Below are 25,583 nucleotides of genomic sequence, written 5' to 3' on the forward strand. Positions count from 1 at the left end.
GATAGGCAGGACAAAAGAATATTTACTAGTACAACAAATAAAGTTTATTAATTCAAATAATGGCCCCTCCTCCCTCTAGGATAAAAGGAGGCGGATCCCCACAACCAGTGAGTAATTTTAAAGTAGAAAAGTATAATCAAACAACACAAAGAATTAAGGGCGGTAAGTTGTGCCGCTGATGGGACTAAGGGAAAACACATTATCCATCAAATGTACCCTTCTCTTACGTCCCACAGTGGCACAATAATGGGGATTTGACACGTACTCTTAAACCCCCTAAGGGTGGGATTGTTGAAAAGCTGAGTTAACCACCGAAGTGGAAAAGTTTGGAATAGAGTTTCCTTTTCTGTAGTGCCTAAAAAACGTTCTAGGCGTAGACCAAGCTGCTGCAAGACAAATTAGTTCCAGAGGTATCAGGGCTCTTTCTGCCCATGAGGTTGCCATTGCCCTGGTGGAATGGGCTTTCGTAAACTCTGGAGGATCCTGGTCATTCAAAGTGTAGCAGATATTAATGCATTCTGAAATCCATCTAGAGATGGAAGGCTTGGATGCCTTCTTGCCTTTGTTCTTTCCCATGAAGGATACAAATAGGTTTTCAGTTCTTCTAATCTCTTCAGTCCTCCTAAGGTAGGTTTGAAGGCATCTGACAACATCTAGGTTTGCCAACTCTGGTTCTCCGGCAGTAAGATCCGATGGTAGTCTGGATATGGAAATCATCTGATTTAAATTGATGAAAGAAGGATATTTAGGTGAAAAATTTGGCAAAAAATTCAAAAGTACTTTATCCTGTAAAAAAATAGTGTAGGGTTCTCTAGCAGCTAAGGCTTGCAATTCTCCTACTCTCTTGGCGGATGTTATGGCCAAGAGGAAGACGGTCTTCAGAGTGAGCATTTTAACTGATGCTGTATCCAATGGCTCAAAAGGTTCTTTACTCAAGGTCTTTAAAACAAGAGATAAGTCCCACGGATTCACGGGTCTACAGACCCTGGGACGAAGTCTGGTGATGGCTCTTATAAATCCCTTTACCTCTTGAATTTGCATGAGCTTGTTCTGAAGGTGAACTGAGAGGGCTGCTAACTGTACCTTCAAGGTGCTTGGGGACAATCCCTTATTAAAGCCATCCTGCAAAAATTCCAAGATCTCTGGGACTGAAGGGTTACTGGGGTCTATTTGTCTGGAAGAACACCAAGATTGGAAGATTCTCCTGACTCTAGCGTATGACTTGTTGGTAGCATCACTTCTAGAATGCGAAAGTGTGTCTACCACTCTGCTAGAAAACCCTTTAGCCCTTAATAAGGACTGACTAGTCTCCAGGCAGTCAGATGAAGAGACCCCAGATTCTGGCAGAGCTGCGTGCCCTGAGACACCAGGTTCTGCTGTAGTGGCAATTTCAAGTAAGTCCCCCTGCTCATCGTTAGAAGTTGGAAAAACCAGGACCTCTTCGGCCAAAAGGGAATTATCGCTATTACGGTGGCTTGGTCTTGCTTGATCTTCAGTAACACCCTGGATATCATGGCCGTTGGAGGGAATATGTACGCCAGTCTGAAATCCCACGTTCTCGTCATTGCGTCCACAGCTACCGAGTTGTCCTCCTGGTAAAGTGAGCAGAATTTCGGGACTTTCGCATTGAAGCGTGTTGCCGTCAAGTCTATCTCCGGCACGCCCCACCTGGAGATAATCTGACTGAATATCGCAGGGTTCAGAGACCATTCCCCTGGGACTGATAAATTTCGACTGAGTTTGTCGGCCACTACATTCAGAGTCCCCCTTATATGCACTGCTGCTAGTGTGGTTAAATTCGATTCTGCCCAATTTACAATCTTTCCTACCTCTTCTAGGAGGACCTTGGATCTGGTATCTCCCTGTTGTTTAGGTAGTACACGGCAGCGATGTTGTCTGATCTTACCTTGATTGCTCGATTCTGAATCTGAGGAGAAAAAAGCGTGCGGGCTTTGAAAATGGCTCTGAGCTCCAGCTGGTTTGAAGAGAGGGTTCTTTCTGATCCAGTCCATCTTCCTTGGATCTCTCTTTCTTCTAGGTGAGTTCCCCACCCTGAGCCCGAGGCATCTGTTGTAAGAAATGTCCAGACTGGTTCTTGTATACTGGCTCCATCCTTTACTTGAGCCCACTATCGTAGGGATTTTCTTACTGTTAGAGAGCCTGATCTTCTTGTCCAAGGATGAAGTCCTCTTGTCCCACTTCTGTAATACTTCCGCCTGTAGGGGTCTCAGATGCCAAAGAACCCAGGGTACTGATTCTGCAGCAGAGGAGAGAAGACCTAGATAACTCATCAGAGTTCTGAAAGAAACCTGTCGGTGGACTCTTAGGAACTTGTATCCTTCCATAATTCTCAACTTCCTCTCTGGAGTGAGATACAGTCTCATATCTTGGGAGTTTATCACAAATCCCAGATATCTTTTGACTGTGGAGGGTATAAGGTCTGATTTTTCCCAATTGACCAGCCAACCTAGGGAGGTGAGAAGGTTCAAGGTGAGGGATACCTGTTGGTCTAGGAGCTCTTGAGATCTTGCTATGATGAGCCAATCGTCCAGGTAAGGTAATATATTTACAATCTGTACCATTAGAACTGCCACCACGGAAGACACCACCTTTGTAAATACAAATGGGGCTGATGTTATGCCGAAAGGAAGGACCTTGAATTGGAGATGAAGAATCTGCTTCCCCATGTGAACTGCGATCCAAAGAAATCTTCTGTGTTCTTTGAAAATAGGTATATGGAAATATGCGTCTTTGAGACCGAGAGACGCCATAAAGTCTCCTCTGTTTAGGATCGTCCTTACAGACTTTATTGTTTCCATACAAAATTTGTTCTTGGTCATGAATCTGTTCAGGTATCTGAGATCTATTATTAACCTGTCTTTCCCCGAAGGTTTGGGTACTAGAAAAACAGGTGAATAAACTCCCTGACCCTTCTCGTTGAGAGGAACTGGTTCTAGGGCTGACAATCGGATTAGTTCTTGAATGGATTGCTCCAGCAACCTTTGTTTCTCTGGACAGTGACTAGAGGAAACAAGAAACTTTCTCGGTGGCAGCGGATCTAAGGAAAGAACATAGCCTTGTCTGATAATGTTAAACACGCACACATCGTTTATTATTTTTTCCCATTAGGGTAAGAAAGGTGAGAGGCGCCCCCCAATAGGAAGGTTGGCATCAGAAATCCTTGCTTTTGGGGAGTGGCCAGCGGCATGACGTGTTAGCCGCACACAGAGCCCGCTCCCGAGCTCCAGGATGGCCTCGTACTGCTACCTCCCGGGGAGAGAGACCGGGTCTGGGGGAACCTGCCGGGGTGGTTGCTCGGCGGCTCCCGGAGCGCTGTATTGTGTTGGAGGGACTGAAAGTGAAAGTGTCCAAACTGATCCCTACGGCAGTGTAATGCGTCTGGCACTAATTAGCCATTAATCAGCTGGATTTGAATAGTCCAGGGGAGATGCCTTATTGCTCTTTTTTGCTTCCAGTGTCAAGGTGATTATATCGTACTCAAGTGGACATTTCCTTGAAGAACTGACTGGCGTGTGACATATGTTTGGTCAAAGGCATGGGACAGATAAGTGAAAGCAAATTATGGACAATGAATACATGAGAAACTCTGGTAGCTGATCCGTTGAGACTCCAGCGTGATAAAATTAATCGCCTATTTACTGTCTTTATCTGGCTCAGAAAAATTGTCCGTGTAACTGACTTTTTTTTCCCTAGGGTTAGGGAATCTGAGCGAACTGAAGGAAAAGTGTTGTCTATATTATCATCCTTTCTTTCTGTCCTCTTCTTTGTCTATATGTCAGCGTGATTTATCAGAATGTCTGGGAAATCGCAGAATCGTAAGAACACTGGGGGTGTGGGGACTCAGGGGACAGCTCAGAAGTTGGATAAATATTTAAAGTCTCCTGCTGGGAACAAAAAGGGGGAGGTTCGGTTGGAGCTAGAGGCAGAAGAGGCTGGCTTGGAGTCATCCTGTGTTGATGCAGAGTTGGGGGTCAGTGGCCAGGATGACTCAGGCCAGACTGGAACTTTGGGATTAGCTGAAATTTTTGCTGAAATTTCAAAATGTAATCAATCTATTTTAAATTTAACAACTCAGATTGGGGGAGTATCCACGGACAATTCCCTAGTAAGACAGGATTTATATAATTTAAGAGATAAAATGGATGGCATGGGAAAACAACTAGCTCCTATGGAGAAGAAGATAGATGGGTTTGCTGAGGAAATTGGTAGGTTGAAGAGAGATAATGAGTTGGTCAAAAACAAACTAGCCGATTTAGAAGATAGATCTAGGAGGTGTAATGTCCGGATGGTAGGCTTCCCAGAAGGCGCAGAGGGTGAATCACCAGTAGACTTTTGTAAAGAATGGGTCTTTGAGGCCTTTGGCTCAGACAGTTTTACTCCTTTATTTGGAATTGAACGAGCTCTTCGTATCCCTATGAAAAAACCACCTGTAGGGAGTCATCCCAGAACGATTTTGGTTAAAATGTTATGTTCCAGTGATATCCTTTTAAGAAAAGCCAGATTAAAGGAGCATCTCCAGTATAATGGAAACAAGATCTCACTTTATCCTGACTTCTCCAGAGATACTCAAGTTAAGAGAGCCTCCTACCGGGAAGTTAAAAAACATTTGGTCTCAGACGGGATTTCCTATTCAGTTTTATTCCCAGCAAAAATGAGAATTGTCTACAAGAATTTGGTTCACTTCTTCATGAATGCTGGGGAAATCTCAAAATGGATGGACTCTGAGGAGATATAATGGTTCTAACGTTTAAGTTTTCTCTTTCGCTCTATGGAGGTTTTATGACTGTTGATTGATTTATGTTGCCTGGAGTGGGAGCGGGATGTAGGCCAATTTTTGTAGGGGTCTTTTTCTGATGAGAGAGATCATTAAGGTTTGGGGGGGGGGGGGGTCCAGATTGCGAGATTTTTTTTTTTTTTTTTGTCAAGAAATGGGTTAGGTAGATGAATGGAGGAGTATGAATCCTGTGTTAAATATTTTTTCTTGTTTTAGTTCCTCTCATGCATCAGCCTCTAGGATTGACTTGATGTTGTGTAATGTCGCAGGGATGGAATCAGTAAAAAATATATTTTATGGTCCTAAAAGTCTTTCTGATCACTCTCCCCTTGGGGATGTGGGCTTCAGTAGTGGATGTATGAGACCGAGAAAAACCTTCAGGCTGAATCCCCATTGGTTGAACATATTGGATGACATTGATCTTATTAATAAGGAGATTGAAACCTTTATGTCAATCAATCGGAATTCGGCTAGGATACAAACAGTCTGGGATGCATTGAAAGCATATCTAAGGGGGTTATATGTGAAAGAAATTGCTGGGAAAAAAAAGAGTTTTAGGAAGGAGGAAAAGCAATTGGTAGAGGAAGTGGAGAATAACAACTTGAAATATTCGCTCAGTGGGGACTCTAATGATCTCGAAAAGTTGAAGTCATCTCAGGAAGAGCTAGCTAAGTTTTTTAAAGTTAAGGCAGAAAATAAAATACTGTTCTTGGATCAGAAGAGGTTTTTGAGGGAAATAAACCCGGCTCTTTGCTAGCTAATATTATTAAAGCTCAGGCTGAGTCTAATGAGATTACTGCCATTAGGGGAGACGCCGGTGGTATAGTTAAAGTACAGGAAGCAATACAGGAGGAATTTGTTAGGTATTATTCTACATTATACACATCAAGTACTCCAGACTTATCAGAAATAGATGATTTATTATTTAACAAGATCAATCTCCCGAGTTTATCTAGTTTACAAAGGGAGGAGTTGGAGGCACCATTGATACTGCCAGAACTTGAGGAGACTTTAGCCACCACTACTGGTAATTCCGCTCCGGGCCCAGATGGTCTCCCTTATGCTTTCTATAGGAGGCATGCCAGATGTATCTTGCCTATTCTTCTCTTCTGGAAGTACTCACTATAGCCTGTGAGGAAGGCATATTGCCCCACTCCATGGAAGAAGCCAATATTGTGCTCCTTAAAAAGAAGGGAGAAGACCATTTGGAGATGAGTAACTTCCGTCCTATCTCCCTTTTAAATAGTGATGTAAAACTGTTCTCCAAGCTTATTGCTAGACGCATTAATAAGATAATAGGGGATTTGGTGGCAGATGATCAGAATGGCTTCATCCCTGGCCATTCCGTGTTTAACCCCTTAACGACATCGGGCGTAAACTTACGCCCTCGCGCCCTGGTACTTGGCGCATCAGGGCGTAAATTTACGCCCGATGTTTCCCCGATCGCTGCGTGTTCACACACAGCGGTCGGGGAAGATGGCCTGCTATAAATCATAGCAGGCCATCTTAGCTTCACGGCACGGGGGGTGGTTAACACCCCCCGTGCTTACGATCGCCGCTATAGGCTGATCAATTCAGATCAGCCAATAGCGGCGATCGGAACCTTTCCGGGTCATCGGCGACCCGATGACCCGGAAAAAAATGGCGGTCGGTGCTGTCCGAGGACGGCACCGACCGCCATTACTGTAAAAAGTAATGGTGATCGCCGTGCCACCGGCCCGATCGCCGTGAACGGCCGGCCGGTACCGGCCGGCCATTCACGGCGATCGGGCCGGTGGCACGGCGATCAGAGTCCCACAATATAGTAAATACCTGCCCTGGACCCCTCAGCTAGGCAGCCGAGGGGTCCAGAGCAGGTATTTGTACATTACTCACCTGTCCCGGGCTCCTGATCGGCGTCTTCCGGGTTCGCGGCATCCTCGTCTTCGTTCGGGTCTTCGGCTTCTTCCGTGACGTCACGTTCGGCTTCTCTCGGCTATTTTCGGCTCCAGCGTCGGCTCTTTCCGTATTTTGCGCTCTGCTGCCCTCTAGCGGCTGATATGTGTAATACACTTATCAGCAGCTACAGGGATGTTCAGAATTTTTTATTTTTTTTTTTCAAATTTTTTTTTTTCTATTTTCCGCACCCTATCGCCGCTGAGTGTTGATCAGCATCGCACGAAAGTGCGCTGCTAATCAGCAACTCCTCCTTTTTGGCGTAGGGTGTTTTTTTTCTATATTCTACTGCCACGGTCTGCTTATAAGTGCCGCACATAAGTGCGGCATTTATCAGCAACTCCTTTGTTGGCGTAGGTTTTTTTTTTATACTTACTGTAAAAAAACACGTAAAAAACACTACATTACACCACACTACATTGAATAAAGTTTGACACTACACCACTACATACCCCATATACTAATCCCCGTATAAAGATGACCCCCTGGGTGTTTTCGGCGTCAGAGGGATACGTTATTATTACCTCCGACACCGAAACAGCCAGTGAGGATGAATGGGGGGTCCTTCGTTCCTCCATTCATCCTCATCATCCTCATCCTCCAGTGACGTGTCTGGGGGTAGTGTAGCGTACGCTGCCCCCCAGACACATCTTTTCCGCCAGTACCGTCCCAATAAGAGATGACGGTATGGTGTGAAATTCTACAAACTCTGTGAGCGTGCCTTAGGGTACACTTACAGATTTCGGGTACGTGCACACTGCGGAATGGCGAAGGATAACCCTTCGTGCATTCCACAGCTGGCACCCACCGGCGGACTGATGCAGGCGCGCGTCTCCACACGTGTCATAGAATCCATTCTATGCACGGGCGGATTCCATCGTCCATCCAAAGAATGAACACGTTGGACGGAGAGCGGAATCCGCCCGTGCATAGAATGGAGTCTATGACACGTGTGGAGACGCGCGCCTGCATCAGTCCGCCGGTGGGTGCCAGCTGTGGAATGCACGAAGGGTTATCTGTCGCGATTCCGCAGTGTGCACGTACCCTTAGAGTGTATGTAGGAAGGGACACCCGAATCCAGCCCCCAGATGCCCCCCCATCCTCGGAGTTAGTGGGAAGATCGTCCGGGAACTGATCTTCCCACTGCTGGATAAAGGTCACCATCTGTACGGGGATAACTTTTATACCAGCACCCCCCTCCTCTGGTCTCTCGCTGCCCTGTAGCTTGCGGCACGATCCGAACATATCAGAAGTAGTAATAGCGCCCTAATATTTAGCAGCCATGGAGCGGACCCAGCGCTTCTGGATATGAAGGACCCCGTATCGCACCAGAACAACATTTTCCAGGTGACGTCCCCCACACTGGAGAACAGGAGACCGCAGAAGAAGTGCAGAGTGTGGGGTAACAGGGGGATCAGGAAGGACAACATTTTCCAGTGTGACGCCTGTCTTGATCACCCCGGCCTCTGCATACTGGATCGCTTCAAGGTGCACCACACGTCATTGGGGTTCTACATTATCTAAATTCTGTCCCTTATTCCTATTTCAGGGGTCACGTTGATCCAGGGATTATTCTGATCGCCAATATGGAGTCAGGAAGGAATTTTCCCCTGTGATGAGGCTACTGTCGTCTGCCTTACGAGGGTTTTTTTTTTGCCTTCCTCTGGATCAACACAGGTTGAATTTGATGGACACCTGTCATTTTCAACCTTATAAACTAATAATTGCCCTAATACCCCCAAATAAATTAGAATTGTCCCTTTTCCCCAGCTAAGTAGGTATGGCCGCCATTCCCATTAGAGGATGCCATGATGCAATTACAAAGCCTCTGTGCGGCCAGGACAGTAGAAACCCCCCACAAGTGACCCCATTCTGGAAACTACACCCCATAAGGAATCTAAGAAGGGGGGCAGCGGGGATATGGCCCCCTGGTGACGGCCACATTTGGGACGTGAAAATGAAAAAAATTGTATTTTTTATTTTCTCGGCACATGTTCTACGTAAGTGCCCGTCACCAGTGGGGTCCATATGCTCACTGCACCCCTTGTTGGATTCCTTATGGGGTGTAGTTTCCAGAATGGGGTCACTTGTCGGGGGTTTCTACTGTCCTGGCAGCACAGGAGCTTTGTAATTGCGACATGGCCTCCATCCTCCATTCCAGCCTCTAAATGGCGCTCTGTCCCTTTGGTGACTTGCCCTGTGCCCATATGGCACATTATGTCCACATGTGGGGTATTTTCGTACTCAGGGGAAATTACCCTACACGTTTTGTGTTCATTTTCTTTTTTAACCCCTTGTGGAAATGGAAAAAAAATCAAGGCTAGACCAACATTTAGTGTAATTTTTGTAAAATTTTTACTCTAAATCATTAATCTTGTCATGTTTTTTCATTTTCACAAGGGGTTAAAAGATAAAAAAAACATTTAATGTGTAGAGCAATTTCCCCTGAGTTTGGAAATACCCCACATGTGGACATAAAGCGCCATGCAGGTGCAGGGTAAGCCTCCGAAGGGAAGAAGCGCCATTTGGTTTTTGAAGGCTGGATTTGGATGGAATGGATTTCGAGGGGCCATGTTGCATTCAAAAGGCCCCTGTGTTGCCAAGACAGTTGAAACCCCCCACAAGTGACCCCATTATGGAAACTGCACCCCTCAAGGAATGTAACAAGGGGTGTAGTGAGCATATGGACCCCACGGGTGACGGACACAAATGTGGAACAATGTGGCGTGAAAATGAAGTATTACATTTTTTACACTATAATGTTGGTTTAGCCTTGAATATATCATTTTCACAAGGGGTTAAAAGAGGAGAAAAAAAACTAAATGTGTAGCGCAATTTCCCCCGAGTCCGTAAATACCCCACATGTGGACATAAAGCGCCATGCGGGTGCAGGGCAAGCCTCCGAAGGGAACGAGCACCATTTCGTTTTTGAAGGCTGGATTTGGATGGAATGGATTTTGAGGGGCCATGTTGCATTCAAAAGGCCTCTGTGTTGCCAAGACAGTTGAAACCCCCCACAAGTGACCCCATTATGGAAACTACACCCCTCAGGGAATGTAACAAGGGGTGTAGTGAGCATATTGACCCCACTGGTGACGGGCACAAATGTGGAACAATGTGGCGTGAAAATGAAATATTACATTTTTTACACTATAATGTTGGTTTAGCCTTGAATTTATCATTTTCACAAGGGGTTAAAAGAGAAAAAAACACACAATATGTGTAGAGCAATTTCCCCCGAGTCCGTAAATACCCCACATGTGGACATAAAGCGCCATGTGGGCGCAGGGCAAGCCTCCGAAGGGAAGGAGCGCCATTTGGATTTTGGAGGTTGGATTTGGCTAGAATGGATGATGAACGCCATGTCACATTTACAGAGCCCTCCTGCTGCCAAAACACTGGAAACCCCCAAGTGACCCCATTCTGGAAACTGCACCCCTCAAGGAATCTAACAAGGGGTGCAGTGAGGATATGGACCCCTTGATGACGGGCACATTTGTGCCATGAAAGTGAAAAAATGAAATTTTTCCCTTTCACGTCACATTGTTCCACATTTGTGCCCGTCACCAGTGGGGTCCATATGCTCACTGCACCCCTTGTTAGATTCCTTGAGGGGTGTAGTTTCCAGAATGGAATCACTTGTGGGGGGTTTCCAGTGTTTTGGCAGCACGAGGGCTCTGTAAATGCGACATGGCCCTTGAAATCCTTTTCAGTGAAATTCAGCTTCCAAAAGCCAATTGGCGCTCCTTCCCTTTGGAGGCTCGTCCTGCGCCCCCTTGGCACTCTATCGCCACATGTGGGGTATTTCCGTACTCGGGAGAAACTGCGCTACACATTTTTTGTCTTTTTTTGCCTCTTATCCCTTTAAGAAAATGAAAAATTGAAGGCTAGAACAACGTTTTAGTGTAAAAAATAAATTTTTCTTTTTTCACGCCATATTGTTCGGAAAATCTGTGAAGCACCTGTGGGGTCCAGATGCTCACCGCACCCCTTGTTACATTCCTTGAGGGGTGTAGTTTTCTAAATGGTGTCCCTTTAGGGGTGTTTTTTAGGTTTTGACACCCCAGAGCCTCTGCCAACCTGAAGTGGTACAGTCAAAAATGACCAAATATAACGGAGGCGTTGAAATTCACTAGGCGCTCCCTTATATCTGAGGCTTGTGGTTGCGTCAAATAGCGCAATAGGGTCACATATGGGGTATTTCTATAAACTGCAGAAACGGGGCAATAATTATTGGGGTGCATTTCTCTGGTAATAGGTTTATAATTATGAAAAATATTGGATTACAATAAAATCTCTGCACAGAAAATTAAAATTTTCAAATTCCTTACACACTTGGCTTTTATTTCTGTGACTCCCCTAAAGGGTTTAAACACTTTCTGGATGTGCTTTTGCAGAGTTTGGGGGGTGCAGTTTCTGAAATGGGGTGCTTTGTGGGGCTTTCTAACATACAGGCCCCTCAAATACACTTTAAACCTGAACAGGTCCCTAAAAATATCTGATTTTGAAATTTTACTGAAAATTTGGAAATTTGCTGCTAATGTTTTAAGCTTCCTATCGTCTAAAAAAAATGAAAGATAGTTTAATAAATGCCGCCAACATAAAGTAGACATGTTGCTAATGCTATTTAATATATAATTTATGTGGTATAACCACTTTCTGTATACGCAAAGAAGTTTCAAAGTTGGAAAAAATGCATTTTTTCACATTTTTTCACCTTATTTGGGTTTTTTTCATAAAGATTTGTTATGAGTATCGACTCCAATTTACCAGAAATGTAAAGTACAATATGTCACGAGAAAACAATCTCAGAATCAGCCGGATAGGTAAAAGCATCCCGAAGTTATTAATGACTAAAGTGACACTGGTCATATTCATAAAATTTGTCTCTGTCATTAAGGCCATTTCAGGCTCTGTCCTTAAGGGGTTAATAATATAAAACGGACATTTATTAATTTGCAGATAAAAGGAGGGGTAGATAGGGCCCTGGTGGCTCTTGATGCCTGTGAAGCATTTGATCAAGTGGAATGGCCCTACCTTTGGAAGGCCTTGGAGAACTTTCAGTTTGGCAATAACATAATTAAGTGGATTCAAATTCTATATAGGCAACCTAAGGGGAGGTTGGTGATAAATGGGAGAACTACTTCAAAATTTAATATCCTTAGAGGTACACAGCAAGGATGCCCTTTATCACCCATTTTATTTGCATTATATTTAGAACCTCTGGCTGAATGGATGAGGAAAATGGATAATTATAAAGGTTTTGGAGTGAGGGGTAAAGAGGAAAAGATGTTGATGTATGCTGATGATCTTCTTCTGTTTGTCGACAGCCCTGAGAGTACGTTGCCTTTGGTTATACAGGATTTTAAGAGGTTGGTTAGTCCCATGGGGCTGTCGATAAACTGGACAAAATAATTTATAATGCCACTGGATATGCAGGCGTATAAGGGTGGGACAGAGCTGAAGGTGGGCAGTCCAGAGGAGGGTGTTGACTATCTAAGAGTAGTAATAACTGGGGCCCCCAATCAATATATAAAAAGTAATATCAAACCCCTTTTAGCAAAAATTTGTAAAAAGGTGGATGTGTGGACGAAACTGCCACTTGGCATGGCCGCCCGGATAGGTCTTATAAAAATGGTTCTCCTACCACAGATTAATTTTTTTCTAGCTGCATCGCCTGTTTGGATTCCTGATAAATATTTCAGAAGAATCGAGGTATTGCTGAAAGAATTGATCTGGGGGAGGAAAAGGGTCAGGATACGGTATGACTATTTCTGCCCTAGATTAGAGAGGGGGGGATTTGGATTGCCCAATTTTCGTTTATATTTTTTAGTCTTTTCAGTTGGCTTTTATATTGGCTCACAGGGACTCTGGGTGGTTAAAGACAGATAAATTCTTGGGGGGAGCTAAAGATATCTATATTAGATTAGAATCTGGTGGTATACTTGTGAAAAGTATAGGGATTGGTATGGGATACTCTCTAACAAGGTTTGGGTGGAGATTTAAAAAATATTTTTGATTCAGGGGAGTTTAAATTGCACAGAAATATGGGATAATCTGTATTTTCCTGAATTTGCTGGGTTATCTGCCCAGAGATTCTGGAAGAAACAAGCACTTTGTAAAGTGAGTGATTTTTTTGTTGAGGGGATTCTGAAGGATCCCAGGGATATACTGGGACATAGTGATATAGCTTGGGTTTCTAAGTTCAGGTATCTACAGCTCACTAATGCAGTTAGGAACACTGGAGATAAAAGTAGGTTTTTTGTTTCACAGCAACGGGGCACTTGATAAAATTATGAATATACACAGGGTTAAAGGTTTGCCGTCAAAAATTTATAAGAGGTTAATGATGGAAAGATATGGTATAATCCTTCCGGGATACAGAAATAAATGGGAAACTGATTGTGGTCTCACTTTGGAGGATAGCTGGGAAGAAATAGGAAGAAACATTAGGAAAGTATCTTTTAATATGGAGCATAGGTTAGTACAGTTTAAAATTTTGCATAGAATTATACACTATACACCTGTCATGATCACGCCTGAAAAGGCATCAGTGCCTCTGCTGCGAAGATTAGACCTCTGCGCCAAAGACTGCGATTTTGGCCATAATCTTCCATTTATTCTGTGTTTAGTTTGCCTTGTTTTTTCCCTGTCTGAACTGTGTCTTATTCCTTCTGGTCTGCTAATTGTTTTCCCGGCCCCACCCGTGTCTCTGCTTCTAAGCTTCCCTGGTCATGTAACGGTTAACCTGCCTTTGCCTCAGTGATTGACAGCTGGTCCCTCCTATCATCTTCTGGACTTGGTTCCTGGTGTCCTATTTAAGATTTCAGCTTCTGCCTGTGCCTTGCCGGTTATTGACTTAGTCCCTGCCTGCTTGTGTGTTCTGTTTTCTGGTTTCTCCTGACTCCTGCTTAGTATTTTTGACCTCCCTTGTTTGCCGCCTGCCCCTGACCTTATTGCCTGTTTTCTGACTACTCTTTTGGATCCTGATTTTGTACCTTTGCTGCCAGACTGTTGTGACTCGGATTGCTGACCATTCTTTATTGTGTTTTGTCTGTCTGTCTTGTCTTTTTGTCCCACCAAGCCAGTGCAGGGACCGTCGCCCAGTTGCTGCCCTAGGGTTTAGCCTAGGGGGGCAAGTAGGTAGAGTCAGTGGGCGGGGCTGAGCTTAGGGCTCACTGTCTCTGTGTGTTTGGTGTGACGGGTCGTGACAACACCACAGTTCTTGTATATAATTGGGGCAAGAAATAGTTCCTCCTGTAATTATTGTAATCAAGAAGAGGCTGATTTGGTTCACTTATTCTGGCTCTGTCCTCGGAGTAGATTGTTCTGGGATGGAATTGAAGGTATGTTACGGAGTAAGGGTTTAATGACTGAGACTTTTTCCCTAGAAATGGCGGTTTTGGGTGTATCACCTAAGGAAAAAAAGAGACAGAACCTTCTGGGAAAATGTATATTTTATGCGAGTCTAACTATACTGAGAAATTGGATGAGCGATAGGTTGATATCAGTGGATGAATGGGTTAACCAGGTTAATATTATTAAATCTCTGGAATGGGTAAGGGCGAAAGGGCAGACTCCTAGAGAACAAGTGCACAAGAGATTCTGGAGTGGCTGGTAAAGGGTGCTTTTTTTTTTTTTTTTTTTTGGTTGTCGCAGTGTGGACAGGGGGGGGGGCTAAAATTGCTCAAATCATGATTTGATGATAAGGATTATGTTTTTGTAATTATGTAATTATGTATTTATTCCTCTGTTGAGAAGATGGTTGTTATTTTTTTGGTAAAAGAAATAAAGAAATATTAAATTAAAAAAAAAAAAAGAAATCCTTGCTTTTTGGGGAGGATTTTCCTCTCTTGGAGGTTCCTCCTCTTTTGTAACCTCCATACCCTCTACCTCTACCTCTTTGAAAGCGACCTTGTCTGCCTCTTTGAGGTGACCTTTCCCTTCTATATCGAAAGGGCTTCTTGACAGGAGGGAGAGATTTGCCCTTCTTGTCAGAAAGTTCTAACATAAGGCTATCAAGCTCTGACCCAAAGAGCCTACCAGGCGAAAACTCCAAATTACACATGTTAAACTTGGACGGATTATCTCCTGGCCAAGTACGTAGCCATAATGCCCTTCTAGCTGAAGATGATAAAGCCATGGATCTGGCAGCAAGTATGGCTTGTTGAGATGCAGAATCAGATAAGTACTCCATAGCTAAATTAACTTTCCTAAAAGAGGAAAGAATCGCATCTCTATCTACCCCAGCATCAATATATTCCTGAATCTTATCTAACCACATTTTCATGGCTTTAGAGACCTTATGGTCTGAAACCGCTATAGATGTTTGAGCAACTTCAGAAGAATAGACCCTCTTTAAGGATGTCTCAACCCTACGATCCATGGGATCTCTAAGGCTTGACCCATCATCTGAAGGCACAACCATTTTCTTGGATAGTTTAACAATGGTCATATCTACCTTGGGGGGATCAATCCAGGAATCAAACTGATCCTCCTCAATAGGAAACAAAGCCCAGAATTTCTTACTGATAGAAGGAGCTTTGTCCAGCTTCTTCCATTCAGAAAAAATAAGGTCAGAGATAAAATCCTCCATCCTGAAGGATCTTGTCCTAGAGGATGAAGGCTCCTCCTGGTCAGGCATATCGGTGGCACGCACAAGTCTAACAAGTTTAGCAATGTTTTCAGAATTGAAGAGGAAGCGCTCTTTCTCTTTATCTTCTTCTTCATCAAAATCAGAATAGATCTCGTCTAGGACCTTGTAACCTTCCAGGGATACTGAAGGGGACTCCTCTTCTCCTCTAAGTTTTTTCCTAAATAAAGAGTACTTAATTTTAACTGGGGTCCCATAAGTCCTATAAAATTGCTGTAAGATCTATAATACCTGGGTTGGGATAATGATTCCTTTAAACTATTCATGGAATTGTGTACCAGGTCACTTACCCATATAACCACGTCTTGAATGGTAGGTTCATCTTTCCCCTAAGGAACATATAAATGATGTACCTGGTACTGGAGGTGCAGCTTGACATATATAAATAGGATTCCTGGTCCTACCTGAATTCTTGGACGACAGGCAGCACAGGTGGTAAACTCACTGTCATCAGGTAAGGGTACCTCACATTGTCTGCACACCAGATGATGCCGTTTGTTAGAGGATTTGCGAGAAGCGGAGTCTCTGGACATGACTGTAAGGAATATACAAAAAGTATATACAAACAGAGATATAGGTCTGCAGTTGCAATATAAATTACTATAACAGAATCTGCACAGTGCACAAAAACCAACCACACACCAATGCTGTAAGCTGGCCCTAGCAAGAGACAGCGGTGGTAACACCGGGTTTAAAAATCCCGTTTGGCGCCTAAATAAAGCCCCGCCCATCCCAGGCGGAGACTGATCAGGTTACTCACATAGGACTAGGAGACAAACCTGAGAAATAAGGTGCAGGAAGCTGAAGGAGGCTCATCTAGATGCTCCTTGCCGGATTGCAGACACACGCCGCACTACTTCCGATTTCGGAGCGGACGGAGGAGCGGAAGTGACGTCAATGATGTCACATCCGGTAAGTGGAACGCAAACTGCGTTCCAAATGCCGGTCCGAGGTCTGCAGATACGGAGAGTGAGAGGAAAGCCTGGCAACCCGCACCACTGCCGCAGCAGACCTCAGTAGAATAAGTAAGAAGAAAAAAATACACATACACGGGGGAGGGAGGAGGGGCATTATTTGAATTAATAAAACTTTATTTGTTGTACTAGTAAATATTCTTTTGTCCTGCCTAGCTCACAGGGGCAAGAATACCCCATTATTGTGCCGCTGTGGGATGTGAGGGAATAAACAATCTCGTTTGCAATTGTTTATCGTTAATTTTTATTAGTTAAAAATTGCTTAGTTTAAGGCTTTGTTAACACAGTGTTTTTGATCAGTATTTTGATTAGTATTTTTCAACAAAAAAGAGATTTCTTGGCAAATAACCGCTGTTATTTGAAAACAACAGCCGCTATTTTAAAATAACGGCAATGCAATTATTTGCTAATAAATGACGGTCATCCACTCAATTTTAACAGTGTGTGAACATAGCCTTTCTGGGTTTTCAAACCACTCCTGGTTTTGGTTGCAAAATACTGACCAAAATGCTGAGCAATAATACTGTGTTTGAACATAGCCCAATAGCGCAAGCACAAATGACTGAATCTGTTATAAATTATATCTCTGAACCAGGGGCATAGCTAGGATGCATGGGGCCCCATAGCAACAAAACTGCACAGGGCCCTATAAATCCTAAAAGTGCCTTCTCCCCCATACTCATATGACCCTGCACACTCCCACAGCATTCTGCTCTCCCAGATCCCCAGCATATGAATGGCATCACTGGCCGGCAAGGGAGCTTGGAGAATGAAACACTGAGTGAGTGACTGTCCTGGGTCATGTCAGTAAGTGCATCGGGGGTAGGGGCCCTCTTGTCGCTGGAGATGCAATGCTGCCTTTGGCCACAGGAGAAGGAGCCCTGCCAGCGTGTTCCATGAGCCATAGATATCATGGAGAAAGACCACTTTTCGCTGGGGGGGGGGGGGGGAGCGTGCCGCACAGGCGTTGTAGCAGTTGCATGGTCTGCCTCCATTGTAGCTAGTCAGTTCAGTCCAATTTTTGGTCTGTAACAATCACCCTAACATTCAGTGCCAAAAATTTCTATCATTCTATAAGGGGTTCTACTCTCTGCTGCCACATCTGTCCATGTCAGGGACTGTCCAGAGCAGTAGAAAATCCCGATACAAAACCTCTCCTGCTCTTCAGACTGGAAAATATACACCATTTCCTGCACTTGCTATTGTTCTGGACAGTTCCTGATATAGACAGAGGTGGCAGCAGAGAGCAATGTGTCAGACTGGAGAGAATACACCCCTGCCTACAGGACATACAGACTTGAGATTTGTTAATAGAAGTAAAGTACAAATCTCTGGCACTTTCTGGCACCAGTAAATTTAAAAGAAAAAAAATAAACAGAACAACCCCTTTAAATTTTGCTTTGTGGGTGAAGAGGCCTCCAAATTGTGTTTTATGCAGGCCAAGTTTGTGCCTAGTTTTTGGTATTTTTGGCATGGACGACTAGGATTATATGTCTGTACTAAATACTTTCATGGCATCATACGTCAATCATTGTTTTTCTATTGGAAGTTAATAGAGTCTATAAGAAGAGTCAATTACCGAAACATTCTAGGTATGGATTTGTCCTTCAGTGAGACTGGAGAATGGTTTACACTGCTGTGTATTTTCAATTGGGTGATTAGACAATCTGGATCCAATATGATTATATCCAGGATACCTGTCGCAATATTTGATGCATCACATCCAGATCACCTCAATGTCACATCAACAACGATAACATGGAGACAGAACACGGTACATTACAAAAAACCTCTAGCTATAGCACGTTCATTTTCCTATCTACAGGGCCATGTCAGGGCTTTTTTTTTTTCCCAGAAACAAATGTTCTTTGTAATGGCGCCTTTTAATCTACCATAACATGTATGACAGAACCCCTAAAATATTATTTATGAAAATAAGAATCAGTGAAATTGGAAAAAAATGCAATATTCTAACTTTTCGGGGGTTCCTGTGTCTACTTAATGCACTTTACGGTAAAAGTGACATGATGCTGTTATTCTATAGGTCAGTCCGAACACAACAATATGCAAGTTTACACAGATTTTCCAATTTTTCTTTTTATAATGAATGCCCTTTTTTGGAAATAATAATATTATTATTAATAATAATAATTAAAATGGCCCTATTGTGACTCTTATAACGGTTTTATTTTTTCACCTACTTTTTTACTACCATATTTGTGTAAATCCGATGTTTTGATCACTTTTTATTATTTATAAATATATATGTATAATGTAACAAAAAAATCAGCAATCTTGGCGTCTTTCCATTTACGCCATTTGCTGTACGGGATCACTATTGTTATATTTCAATAGATCGGGCAAATACGCACTCTACAGTATTTTATTGGGGGAGGGGCTTTGCTGTATTTTATTTTTTTTTTAACTTTTTATTTCATACACATATACACTGATCACTACTATGTCATAGCACAGCACTGATCAAAGTTATCGGCATTCTAAACATAGTCTCTACCTGTGTTCTGAGAGAGTGAAGGGGACCCCTGCATTCACACTTCTGGGGTTCCACTCAATAAGTGACAGAAGCTGCCCTTGTCCCTTACATGCTGAGATCGCACCCCAATAACGGCGTTTAGGGGTTAATGACAGGCTGCAGCACCATCGCTGCAGCCTGTCATTACCACTGATAGCCGCTGGTCCTCGCTCGCTATGAAGTGAGCTCAGCTCCAGAGCTCTCTACATAGCTGAGGACATCCGTTACACCCAGGGTCATCTGGTGACAGGCGGCCGTGGCTTACCGGTACGTCCTAGGTCAGCTAGTGGTTAATTACTACTATTAAATCACTTAGCGTGCCCTGATGCACCTTTTTATAGTTTCTTGATACAGCCTTCTGTTCCAGAGATATATGGATTTAGTGTTTGTTTGGCAATTAGTTTGTTATATGGATGGACATGAACTTAATTTTGTTAATGGGACTAAATGTCGAGAGATGAGTGTAATTATACAGTCAGGTTGTATATTAGGCATTTACGCCCCCTACTGTATGACCCTGCCCTTTGTACTGATAATAACGCCCAATATTAAAATGAAATTCACACCCATCTGACTAATAACCAAATTTTCAATAAAAATAATAAAAAAAGTGTATATATATCACAGGGGCCAGGAAGGCGTATCAAGAATCTGTAAAAAAAAAAAGTGTTTGATCAGGTCACCCGAAGTTGCCTAATAATATAAAAAATATTTCAGGTTCGGAAGAGATTAAAGGGAAACTAATAGCTGGTAAAAAACTCTAATCTGCTGTTATGTTTCCATAGGGCAGGAGACACTTAGAAAGAACATTGTCTTCTTACCTTTCTTCCTGTTTTCCAGCAATGTTTAATGAGCGAATACGATTCGATTGAGATGGTATTCGATCGAATATTGCGGTATTCGAAAGAATTGAATAGTGTGGCGAATACGCGGGAAACATTTGAAAGCCCTACCATCGCAGTTGGTGCTTTTTTTTTAATCCAATCACCATGCAGGGAGGCTGTGAGGGACCCTGGGAGTACGCACGCAGCCCAAAAATGGCGTATACGCTCATTGGATGGCTGATCCACATGACCTCGAATCTTTAATATTTGACTTCTACTTCTCGACCACAGATGAGCTTTCAACCTAGCCAGGGAAAGATCTTGGAGCAGGGAGAGATTTTAGTAGCGTTTTGGTCAGGCAGGCTTACTACAGAACCCAAAAGTCCTTTCCAGGGCTAATATCCAGTGAAAAAGTCAGCAGCAGGTGTATTTATTCCAGTACCCTGTGTGTACAAGTGATTCATAGAGTCCCTGGTGTAGCCTGTATACTGTTTCAGTAACCCACTAAGGGCACGTTATACATACTGTTCCAGTAGCCCACTAAGGGCACCTGTTATATACTGTTCCAGTAGCCCAGTAAAGGCATAAAATACATACTGTTCCAGTAGCCCACTAAGGGCAAGTGATACATACTGTTCCAGTAGCCCAGTAAAGGCACGTGATAATACTGTTCCAGTAGCCCAGTAAGGGTTTGCGATACATACATAATACATACATAGAGCATGACGCGTGATACACGCAAATAACATGACGGTCTACTTACACACATTGGAATCATGTATGTAATGCTGCACAAGAAATACGAACGAAATGTGTGAACATCGCCGTAAGCGTTCGTAAAGCGTTCCAAAATATTTTTCCTTCGCAACTGCAGAGTGGCATTATACTGCGATTTTGTGGTTTTGGGTGCACCCAGGTATGCTCCCCCTAATGTCCCAGTGTCATTTCAGAGGTGTTGTCATTGTCTAGGGAGGAATTTTTCCCCATAGACTATAATGGGATCGAATATTTGTTCGAATAGTCGAATCTCGGTGTTTATTCAATTTGAATTCCCGAAAGTCGAATATTTCACTACTCGCTCATCTCTAATTATTATGTTATTTAAGCAGTTTGGTGCACTTGAACTACAGCCTTTAGTGCACCAATCTGCTGGCCCCTTTCCATAAATATAGAGGTATCACTCTGCTGTGACATTAGTTTGGTCGCTCATTACTGCAGAGCACCGAATGACCATACACAAAGAGGGGCGGGCAGGCGGGTGAATTGCTACGCCAATGGCTGTAGTACTGCTTCAAGTGCACCAAACTGCCTATCTGACAAAATAATAGAGGGATTGCAAGAAAAGTAACAATAAGAGAACTGCCTTCCTACTTATCATACCCTGCTCTATGAAGATCTAAAAGCTGGTTAGATTCTTCTAACCTGCTATTAGTTACCCTTAACCCATTCCCAACCTGATTCCCATTACTTTTTATTTCACAGCTACAGGTGTAGCGATAGTTACTGTATCTTGAGTGTGTAAACCTGACACAGCAATGAGTTGTGTTGGGAAATCCTAATGCACCAGGGATAAAAATAAGGCCAGGAGCATGGTTAAAAAACAAATGTATAGTTAATGCCCGTTTGTTTGACTCTAATTTCACAGCTCCGGCAGCCCGTTTAGTGCCCCGTTTTGTGCTGCTCATACTTCTGTACTCTTAACTGGTGAGCAGGCCCTTATATCATACTCAGCTGCGGATTTAACATTATTTATTGTGAATGTGTCACTAACTTCAGGAGTTGAAGGGGTAATCCAGCGGGGGGGCTATTTTCGGATTGGGCCGGAGAGGTGATGGCTGAGGGGACCAACGTCCACTCACCTCCCCGGTTCCAGTGGCGGGCTCGATTCTTCGGGTGGATGGCGAAATCTGCCAAAACATAGAATGAAGCCTACGGGACCAGGAATGATGCATGTGGCCACGAGCGGGGGTAAGCCATGGAATCTACGGCGGGTGAACAGCCGGGATTCCATAGTGTGAATATACCCTAACAGAGTGATTTAGGGATGTCAACATCACCCCCTCTATATAAGGCAGTTCGTTAATGGAGGTGGCTAGTTTGCTGTATGTGGAGGAGAGAACAGGATGGCAGCAGGCAGTTAGAGCAGAGCAGGGAGAGATTTAGGGACAGAGAGGAGAGGAATGGCAGAAATTGGATGACTGACTGGCTGATTGACATTTTTTTATTGTCATTTTCCAAAGAATATGCATTAACAAATTTGCCCCTCTGTAATAGTCCCACTATTGTAGCTACTATAGTTTTGGCTGTTTTAAAGAAATTTATTAAGATTTGATTCGCAAATCTTAGCAAGTTTGACCAAAAATTAGCGAAGCTCACAAAACGAATTTCCGGCTGCTTTGCTCATCTCTAACAGAGTCTAATATTTTTTTTTTACCCATTTGTTTGATTTCCTTCTCTTTATTTTACTTTTTAAAATTCTAAAAAAATGGGGAACAATTTAAAAAATGTTTCAAATAAAAAAAAAAATCTTATGACATTCCATTTAAGTAAATATTTTCAAAATTTAGATGCCAAAAGGTCGATGTAGTGACCCCTGTCTGCCGGGAAGCAGAAAGGCTCTCAGGGAAGGATATCACAGCTGCTGCTATGACTGCGCCCCATGTGCAGAAGGAGAATTCACGAACAGTACAGGTAAATAAATGTATCAGATGGGGAAATATGGCGTGGGCTCATGAGCTGAGATCTGCATACTGTAATTTTGTTTGATTAAATCCATATAACTGTACATCCCATGTCTATATATCTATATCCCATGTAGTGATGAGTGAATACTGTTTGATCGAATAGATGTTCGATCGAATAGTAAGGTATTTGATCGTATCGAATATTATTGAATAGTTCGACGGAAAATTCGATAAATATTCAATGAGAGTTCAAATCACCCCTCTTCCCTGTTTTCTTAGCCAATCAACATGCAGGGAGGCTTCCACAGCCCCTTGGTGTACGTAGCATCGCGAGAAACGAGAATAACAATGATTGGATGGCATAGTCACATGACCCAATAACATATATACGTGTGTTCATCCAGTGCTACGTGCTGCTACGTCATACATAAATACAAAGGGTAGTGCAAGCACTCTGCTGACCAAGTGTTTTTTGCTGCTGATACGTGCTAGACTGCTAGATCTAAAAAAAAGAGTAGTACTTGTGTTCATCCAGTGCTACGTGCTGCTACATCATACATAAATACGAAAGCAGGCTTCTGTGCTACTATAAGGCACTCTGTTCACCAAGTGCTATGTGCTACATAATACAACCGTCCAGCTTTACCTATAAATTCATATATTCATACACCCTTTAATAACCAGGTAATTCACCTTGTGACTTTATTACCAGCGATTTTGTCCCAGTTGCATTCCAGTGGTGTTGGCATCATTTCCTGAGGTGTCATTGTGGGCTTGGTGACCTCCAAGTAGTCGAATAGATGTTTTTCAATAAACGAATACTTGTTCCCATAGACTTTAATGGGATCGAATATTCGATCGAATAGTCGAATATCAGGGAGATATTCGAACGAATATTGAATATTCGAATATTTCACTATTCGCTCATCACTAATCCCATGGTAAATGGTTACTTGACCAAGTTCCAGCGCTGTCCTTCTCGGTGCCTAAAGTACCGCCCGGGACTCTCAAGGGTAAGCTTGGCATCATTCTTCTGCTGAATGTTCCCCATGTCCTGGACTTCTCCCCACCTGCTGAGTGACGTCACATTTATCCGATGGCGTCCCTGGTTACCAGGGATGCTGCTGTGCCACCTCACTCAAGGAAGAGCTGGGTAGTCAGCAGCTGTGCTGCTGGTGAATTACTCTGACTGGCAGATCTCCCTGCAAGTCAGCTTGTTCTGGCCCCAAGTGTTTGTTATACTGATCAGAGGTCTGGTCCAGTCATGCATAGAAACTCACCTATTGCAAGTTATTGAGCTAGTCTTTACCTGCTTCTATGCCTTGGATACGGCTTTACCTCTCTGACTTTGCCTGTTACCTTACTATTTTTGTTTTCTGCCAGCCTTGACCTCTTGGCTTACTTTGTGAATTTGCTTTTGCATTCCGATTTTGTACTTTGCAGCCCGCCATTGTGAACCTTTGTTACCTTTGTATGTCTTGTCCGTGTTTTGTGTGTCACATAAATAAGTCAGGGAATGTTTTCGGGGTTGTCCAAAGCCACATAAAGCTGACTGAAGCAAGTAGGCAGGGACAATGGGTGGGAACAGGTGTAAGGTTCGCTGTGTGTGTCTCTTCGATCTCTTCCCTATCATAGCATCCCTCAGTCCTGATACAGTAGGTAACATTAAAAACTACCAATCTGAACATGAGAAAATTGGATCTGACAACGCTCCATAGACTGAAAATTTTAATTTTATTTCTTTTTTTTTTAATATTATTATTTAAAAGGTTAAAAACAAAACAAAAGAACATGTAAAATTGGTATTTTTTAAATCAAACTAACCCATGAAATGAAGGGGATGTGTCAGTTGTACCATCTCATTTGCAATTCATTTTTAAATTCACAAGAAATTTTTTAAGGTTGAAAAAAAAAAGATTCTGTGGTAAAGTGAAGGGTGTAATTATAAATCAAAACTAGTTTCACAACAAATAAGCTCTCAACAGGGGCGTAGCTAGGGGTTCAGCCTAGGGGGGGCGAGCAAGTCTGAGTGGGCCCCCAACCGATTATGTTACCCAAAGGGAACCTCGCTTGACAACAATGCTTTCTAAATAATAAAGGGTATATTCTGCTCCATTACTCATAGTGAATTAAGAGCAGTGTTAGAGGCTTCTACATTTACATATATAGACACATAAAATGAAACAGTGACTTACAAGGGGTGTCTTCTCATCGGAGTCGCTCACTATCCCAATGTCATGGATGTATGGGCAGTATAACAGGTTCACCTGAGATCTGTAGTTAAAACTGTAAAAAAAAGTTAAATCCATTATGCAAAGACTATTATTTTCCCTATACACTGACTGACCCATATACCATAGAGGTAGATAATTTGCATTCTGCCTAAGACAGGTGCATCACTCACAGGGAGGTACCGCAGGCTCAATCACTAGCTAACTCGGGCAGCCACTACAGGCTGCTGCACCCTGCTCTCTGTGATCCGAATCACAGCTTTCTGATTTAAACATACTTGTCCCTTATCCTGTAAGAGACTGGGGTGGAGGGGTCGGACCTCTGCCCCCATTCCCCCAGGATCTCCAGATCAGCCCCCAGCTCCTCTATGAAGCTGCCAGAGAGAACTGGGCCAAATAGGGTTAAATCAGAAAACCACTGTTTTCCACATGTCCAGCTCCCCCTGGTTTCCACATGTCCAGCTCCCCCTGGTTTCCACATGTCCAGCTCCCCCTGGTTTCCACATGTCCAGCTCCCCCTGTTTACCAGCTCCCTCTGTTTCCACATGTCCAGCTCCCCCTGTTTCCACATGTCCAGCTCCCCATGGTTTCCACATGTCCAGCTCCCCCTGGTTTCCACATGTCCAGCTCCCCCTGTTTACCAGCTCCCTCTGTTTCCACATTTCCAGCTCCCCCTGTTTCCACATGTCCAGCTCCCCCTGTTTCTACATGTCCAGCTCCCCCTGTTTCTACATGTCCAGCTCCCCCTGTTTCCACATGTCCAGCTCCCCCTGTTTCCACATGTCCAGCTCCCCCTGCGTCCACATGTCCAGCTCCCCCTGCGTCCACATGTCCAGCTCCCCCTGCGTCCACATGTCCAGCTCCCCCTGCGTCCACATGTCCAGCTCCCCCTGCGTCCACATGTCCAGCTCCCCCTGTTTCCACATGTCCAGCTCCCCCTGCTTCCACATGTCC

At 43.5% G+C, this 25,583-nt stretch overlaps 1 protein-coding gene across 1 annotated transcript in view; it reads left to right on the plus strand.

Moving 5' to 3' along the window:
- The window catches only part of LOC138796490 (vomeronasal type-2 receptor 26-like), a 38,285-nt gene that overhangs the window by 9,790 nt on the left and 2,912 nt on the right, over positions 1-25,583 (plus strand). The window contains exons 4-5 of the mRNA XM_069976096.1: positions 3,833-4,450; positions 22,282-22,405. Of these exons, the coding sequence (XP_069832197.1) occupies positions 3,833-4,450; positions 22,282-22,405 (742 nt within the window). The remainder of the gene's footprint in view (positions 1-3,832; positions 4,451-22,281; positions 22,406-25,583) is intronic.

Source organism: Dendropsophus ebraccatus, chromosome 7, assembly GCF_027789765.1.
Source record: "Dendropsophus ebraccatus isolate aDenEbr1 chromosome 7, aDenEbr1.pat, whole genome shotgun sequence".
Taxonomy (NCBI): domain Eukaryota; kingdom Metazoa; phylum Chordata; class Amphibia; order Anura; family Hylidae; genus Dendropsophus; species Dendropsophus ebraccatus.